The sequence below is a fragment of the Gavia stellata genome, unplaced genomic scaffold (genome assembly GCF_030936135.1).
Source record: "Gavia stellata isolate bGavSte3 unplaced genomic scaffold, bGavSte3.hap2 HAP2_SCAFFOLD_100, whole genome shotgun sequence".
Classification (NCBI taxonomy): domain Eukaryota; kingdom Metazoa; phylum Chordata; class Aves; order Gaviiformes; family Gaviidae; genus Gavia; species Gavia stellata.
The window spans coordinates 132,182-138,776 of record NW_026776604.1 but is presented as its reverse complement, the minus strand read 5'-3'; the positions used below and the strand labels follow the sequence as shown (position 1 = coordinate 138,776).

The 6,595-nt window shown below is 51.7% G+C and overlaps 1 protein-coding gene across 1 annotated transcript; it reads right to left on the bottom strand.

Annotated features, from left to right (window-relative positions):
- Positions 1-1,525: 1,525 nt before the first annotated feature.
- On the bottom strand, positions 1,526-5,758 carry LOC132321155 (outer dense fiber protein 3-like). The gene is made up of 6 exons (XM_059834732.1): positions 5,662-5,758; positions 4,678-4,878; positions 4,355-4,456; positions 2,698-2,819; positions 2,127-2,267; positions 1,526-1,612 (listed from the first exon to the last, which is right to left on the bottom strand). The coding sequence occupies exons 1-6, from the start codon at positions 5,756-5,758 to the stop codon at positions 1,526-1,528; spliced, it is 750 nt and encodes a 249-aa protein (XP_059690715.1).
- Positions 5,759-6,595: the final 837 nt, after the last annotated feature.

Sequence of the window (6,595 nt, the reverse complement as noted above, 5' to 3'; positions counted from 1 at the left end):
CATGTCACTGCAGATGCCATTCCGCGTGCAAATACCAAGAGAGAGAGCACTGCAGGTGAACACACTATCGCAGATGGAGATACCCCTGAAGGTGCAGATGTCGATGCAGATACCTTTGCAGATGGATGATCCATTCCTAGTAACATTGCAGATGCAGGTGCCACTGCAGCACAGGAGTCTTTCCTGGGCCCTGTGCACTTTCTAAGGTGCACTTTTATAAGGCGACCTGGAGGATGCAACCATCATCAGGTCTGTTGATGTCATCAAATGGGGAGGAGCATTCCTGTGCATTAAGGATGCCATTCAGAGAAGCCTTGCCAGGTGGGAGGGATGCCTTGCCACAAACCTCCTGAAATTCCACAAGAACTAGCACTGGGTCTTGCACCTGGGCCAGACCAGCCCCCTCCAGTGATACGGGCTGGGGATCATCTGACCAGGGTGCAGTTCTGTGGAACATACCCTGATGTTCCTGGGACACAGAAGACAAAACAACTTCCAGCAGTGTGCCCTGGTAGCAAAGAAGTGTCCTGGGCTGTATGAACGGGGGACTCACCCAAAGATGGAGGGAAGCGATTATCTCCCCCTACTCGTCACTCATTAGACCACATGCACAATACGGGGTCAATTTTTGGGCTCCCGGTACAAGAAAGATGTTAATAAGTGGGAGCAAGATCAGCAGAGGGCCATGAAGATGCTCGGGGCCTGGAGCACTTCCCTGCAAGGAGACGCTGCAGGACAGGGCATTTTCATTCTCTAGAATGGGAGGGCTTTGGGACCCTCCCAGCAGCCTGCCAGTCCCAAGGCAGAGGTTTTCAGGAGAATGGATCCAAATTCATCCCTGTGGTGCTTGGCAGGAGGAAAACAGACAATAGTCTAGACGATGTTGAAATATGAAAGCTTCAGGCTAGAGATAAGGAAAACCTTCTTCCCCTTTGGGGCAGCCCAGCATTGAAGCAGGTTGCCCAGAGGGGCTGTACCATCTTCATCCTGCCATATTGCCAATTCCTTACTGGATAGCTAGCTTTTATAAGGCAACCTGGAGGATGCAACCATCATCCTGTCTGTTGGATTCTTTCTACTTAACCGTCAGTGTTTTGGGGACTTGCCTGTGGCATTTAGCCCATGGCAAGAGGTCACGCAGAGCAGCAGTGTTTCTGGCCGCACCCTGGAGAGAAGCCACCTGTGTGCACTGAAAAGGGGGGGTGCCGAGACTGGCTGTGTCCTTGGGGGCAAGCCTGTGCCTGCGGGATGCTCGGCCATGGGGTGAGAGCATGTAGGGAAGGGCTGGACTGCTTTCACGGGGCAGTGTTTAGGTCCGGTCAGGTGAAACGGTGCTGTCAGAGCTCTCTGCCTTGCTTATGCTGTTGATCTCGGTGCTCTCCTCTCATCCTCGTCTTGCAATGTTTTGGCTGAGGCATAGACATGAAATGGAGAGAGCTGATCGTCCTCACTCACACACACCCCCTCTCCCTGCAGCTGAAGGTGACCAGACAAGATCTTTGGGGGGGGTGTTGTTTTATTAGTCTCATATCAGAGGTATTAGAGGAGTTGTGCAGAGGGAATGTCGCAGTCCAAAAGTGGGAGCAGGTGCCTGGGGCTTGATCAGCGTCACCTGGAAGGGGAAAAGTGAGGTAAAAAAAGGGTGACCGTGGTGCCTTATTCTTAAGAAGACTTGTCTTCAGAGAAGGCCGTCTGGCATAACAAGTTGATGTACGTGCATTTGCCCAGAGCTGAGCTGGCACTGGAACTGGCTCCAAATCCAGAGCCCTTCTAGCTCCAGCCAGACTTCGCTAGATGCCCCTGCCCTCCCAGTTGATGCCCAGTGCATGAGAAAGGTCTGCTCTTGGGTCTGCTTGTCCCTTCTGCGGCGGTGTGTCCTCCTGAAGAGCTTGTGATGTGTGAGTGCCTATCAGCATTGAATGGCTGAGCTAGGGGAGATGCAAAGATGTGGATTTTGGCCTCCCTCTGCTCGGCTTTGGGCCAAGGCAAGGGAGCAGGCCTGCTGTCCTGCGTTTTGTCACTCCAGTAAGGTGGTCTTGAGTTCTCAGAAGCCCCGTCAGAAGGGGGAGATGCTTAAGGGTTGGTTGTTGCAAAGCGGAGGAGCAGAGGTGGGCAGGCTGCCTTACCTTTCCCAGGTGGTAGTCTGCTGGCCCCGGCTTCACTGTTTTGTTGCCTCCAAGTCTACTGTTGGTTCCCATCGTGTACATGGGAGCCCTTTTTTTGTAGACGTCCAGTTCCACCTTGGGGAATGCAGCAGGACCTGGCGTCTGTAAGAGAGGCAGGGAGGTTGTTGGGTACAGAAGGCGGGTGTTGATTCTTGCTGGGTGCCCACACAGGCTGTGCTACTTGAGCTGGCTGGCCAGAGAAGTGGTGTGAGAGGCACAGAGCAATTGCAACAAGGGAACCTCCATTTAACCTGCCAAGAGGCAGATTTCCTAGAGGAGGAGGGAGATTCCTATTAGTGTCAATGAGCTTTGCCCCACCAAAACTGTTAGTGTTAGGAAGCGACGGACTGCAGGTGTCAGTAGAGCCTCCCCTTTCCCACTGTTAACAGCAGGAGAGCCAGGTGACCCGAGGCTTCTTGAGTTTTCCTGCTGGTGCAGGGAAGTGCGCGTAAGGGAGGCTGCAGCAGGCGCTGGAGCCCTTCTAATCTGAGCTTCAGCTGCTGACACGAGAGAGCAGAGAAGCGTAGCTCACCTTGGAGAGGTCTTCAGCAAAGCCATTGTGCTTACTCTTCCCTTTCATGGAGTAGCACAAGCTGGCGTGGGTGTAGGCTGTGTTGGGTCCCACCAGCCGAGGCAGGGTGTAGGTGCCAGGACCTGGAAGGGGAAAGGGAAGAATGCCTGTGTGAGTCCTGCGAGGAGAGCAGCAGTGCTGGGGTGGGAGAGAAGCAGCCTGTCAAGGCTGCCGCCAGGAGCAGGAAGGATGTTTTGCCCCTCCTCCCAATGTATTCGTCTTCGGTCACACGCGGCGTCTGTCGGCAGCTCCAAGCCTGAGTTGCCGCTTCTTCTGTGGGATGAGAGAAGTTGGTGGTGTGGAATAATTGCTGGAGGGAACTTAGGAATTAGATTTATACTCTCATTTTACGGAAAGGTACAGCATTGAAGAAATCGTCAGGGTGGAATGTGGCGAATATGCAAGGAATCCATCCCACAGAAGTTCCCTAGGCAACCTTAGATGTTGGCAACACCAGGGGAGTTTGGTGTGCTGACTCTAAGAGAAACTACACGGAGGGTGGAGCGGAGTGGAGACACCGCCGCCAGGCTCTGGGATGAGACGGGAACTGGAAGTTACTATGGAACTGACAAGCTGCATATTTACTACCGTGAGCTGCATATTTACCACCCCGAGCCAACAGTCTGTCATTTTTTGACAAAATACTATCCTTTGGGTGAACTTTGCTCATTATAATCTCATTATAATACCAAAACACCACACCTCCATCCCAAAGCTACCCACCTCCAAGGTGCAACCACCCCTCGCTGAGCTTGCGCCCTGGATTTTTTTTAGTCTATACCTTTAAAAGCAGAACGAGAAACTTTTACACCAATTGCAAAGAGGTATGTATGACTAGAGTCACTCAAGCTCCACATGTAAGGACAAATAATATAAAAATGGCTTAAGAGAGGAGGGATGCCAGGGAAGATACCATCGCACGCCACCTCTGACACCTGGGATCAGTTGACGGGCTGAGCCTCTCTTCCCCCCAATAGGGACGCCTTTGGGTAAGATTCGAACACTTGGTTATGCCGAGTGCTTCCCCAGGAAACTTAGAAGCCTCTATAGAGTTGCTTTATAACTTAACGTGTTTGTAGCCAGGCTGTATTACCCATATTCTTGGTATTTGCACATGCTTTGCAGGCGGTAATTTTATCACCGGCAATCCAAAAGAACTTGTGTATCTGTTGCTTCAATAAACTGGACTATTCACTAATCTAGCTGTGAGAGTTCTAATTGAATGCCACCAAATCCCTCAAGTGTGGCCGTGCTAGGTCACGGAACATGACTGGACTGAAAGTGCATGGTGTTATGAGTGCATCTGTAATCGTGAGAGTTCAATACATTGAACGTGACCGACTTGTAATACAGAGCATTGGGCATCACTCAGAATCTAAGCCTCACCGCCCCCAGCCCCTCTGATATCTGAGGAGAAGCTGGAACACAAGGGGGTTTATTTTCTGCCAAATTGCCTTGCCCTTTAATGCGACAGGTGGTCTGGGACATCAAGCTTGTCAAGAGGTCGTTGCATCCTGCTGTGCAGGCTTTTCCCTAGGCCTGTTGAATAAGCTGTCCAGCAGATTTTCCTGGGGGACACGCAGGCTGCAAGTATGTGTATTTCCCCAAGTCCCCCTACCTGGAGTTTGGTCGGTTTTGATGGCCTTGTGCTGGAAGGCCATGAACTGTGCCGGTGTGCATTTGTAGAGGTGTTTGTTGGCCTTGTCGGTGGAGTAGTCACCTAGGGCGGAGGAGAAACAGAGAAAAGCAGTGAAGCTGAGCTCTTTTCCTCAAGCCAAAGAGGACAGGTCAGGTGGAGGTCTCAGCCTTGTTTGCTTTCTGTCTGGAAATGTCTGAAGATCCTTCAGGGCGTGAGCTGATGGTTTTGCACCCCGGTAGCACAGGGCAAAAGGAAGGCGTGCTTGTCTTGCCTGAAAGAAGTGCTGGAGAAATGGTACTCACTCGGTCCAGGGGTGACCTCGGTCTTTATCTTGGGAAGTCCACACATGTGCTGTGCTGGAGCCACGTACTTCCCGTTCCTGGTGATGGAGGGCTGGATGTAGTACCAAGGACCCGGAGAGCAGCTGTCTGCGACGGGACGTTTGGCCCCTTGAAACGTGTACGGGGGTGCTTTGGTTTTGCTGGGATTGTGAGCCAAGTAACCTAGGAAGAAAAGCCTGTGAAAGGACACCTGCCTGCAACTGACTATTTAAAGCTAGTTTCTAAGTGGAGGAGTCAGAGTTGCCGGCCTCAAGACATTCCCTTCCTGTGTGACTTTTTCCTCCAAGGAGGATACCAGCAGGCCAATACAATGGTACAACGACCTCCAGCAAGAACAATGTAGGCACTGTGCAATTAGTCAGCATATCTCCAAAATGCTATTGTTATGAAGTAGTAAACCCCAAAACAGTTGCTAAGTTAACTTAAAGCAAACGTAAAGATCGCTTCTGTGACGTTTTGCTTTCCCAGCGCCCTGATGGAAAAGAAAATGAAACTTTACTGCTATGACAGAGAAGGAGAAGAAGAAAGTGAAGGAGAAGAAGCACAGAAGATGAAAAAGAAGAGAAGAACAGGAAGAGAAGATGAAGTAAAAGAGGAGAAGATGAAGAAGGAGAAGCAGAAAAAGAGGAAGAGGAGGAGGAGGAGAAGAAGAAGAGAAGAAGAAAAGGGTGAAGTGGGAGCAACAAGTTTGTGGCAAAGATACAGAACAAGCTTCCTCCTATGCACTCAGGCGTTAAGGGGCTGCTAAAGCCACCTCTGGGCTTTGCAGAGCCAGGCAGCTCTTCTCCAGGGCTTTCCCATGAGCAACCTGAGCTTCCTCTGGCAGGCCTGTGTCCTTGCTGCAGCTGAGAACATGGAGGATTGGAGCAAAGGGGAATGGGGCAGTGGCTACTTGTCCCCTGGAGGTAGTGGATGTGGTGCTCCCCCCTTGTATGGTGGTTTTACCTGTGGTCCTGAGGATTGAGTACTTGGCTCCCGGGCTGGTAAACTGGGCCATGATGGGGCGATGAGGTCTCCAGGTGCCCACCCAGGCTCCGTCCATCCTGGAGGTGGCTACAAAGCCTATGGCAAGAGCAGGAGAGTTGCTGAGGGGCTTCTCTGACAGAGGCCCGGTGTGAAACCTCCCCGGGAGGAGCAGCGATGCGTCACCTTTCTCAGCCTTGGCCATTGGACTGGGTGCAGATGAGCTCGTTGGCTGCTGCAGCTCTCGGTCGCAGAGCACAGCGAGGGTGAGGGCAGGCAGCAATCGGGCAGGAGAGGTTGCGCTGTCAGCTGCCAGGTGGCCTTGGGAAGAGGCCTTCGCTCATCATGGGGACGCGCTGTGACATCATACAGGCTCCTGGCACCTGGCATATGTGCTGTTGCATGATACAGCTGATCAGGAGCTGGGGATGTCCAACTTGCAGGGCTAGACCTTCATGAGGTCTGCACGGCAGAAACAAGCAAGGAGGGAAAAACTGATGTGATTTGTGCGTTTCATCAAGCAGCCTTAGAGTGTTGGGCTCACGTAATAGCATGAATGTGCATTTGAGCACCTGGAATTTCTATCTCGTGCCTTATTTTCCAGATGTCCCTGAATCTACCTTTTGTTTCTTGGGGAGGGCAAATTGGGCCTGATGTTAGTAAGAGGAAATTGCTGCTGGTGGCTGTCAGTTACCAAGGCTGAGGAATACCTCTGCGGTGCCACTTTTGGGAGGTTGTCCTTAGAAACACGGGCACGAGAGGCCTTTCCCAAGGTGCAGAAGAAACCATGCAGACTTGTGTGTACTTTCTTGGTTGTGCAAGGAAAGCTAGATGCCAGCCACAGATCAGGAGTGTTTTCAGATTTCTCCACAGAAAGTCACATGTCCTAATTTACATGGGTTTCTCATAGGAATAA

What these genes read in the sequence shown, in the direction of transcription:
- LOC132321155 (XM_059834732.1), bottom strand. Translation starts at nt 5,758, where the DNA reads ATGGACGGAGCCTGGGTGGGCACCTGGAGACCTCATCGCCCCATCATG. An exon ending in CGAGGTCACCCCTGGACCGA is followed by an intron (nt 4,457 to 4,677) that starts GTGAGTACCATT and finishes CCTCCGCCCTAG; the next exon opens with GTGACTACTCCACCGACAAG. An exon ending in CAGACTACCACCTGGGAAAG is followed by an intron (nt 1,613 to 2,126) that starts GTAAGGCAGCCT and finishes TTCCCCTTCCAG; the next exon opens with GTGACGCTGATCAAGCCCCA.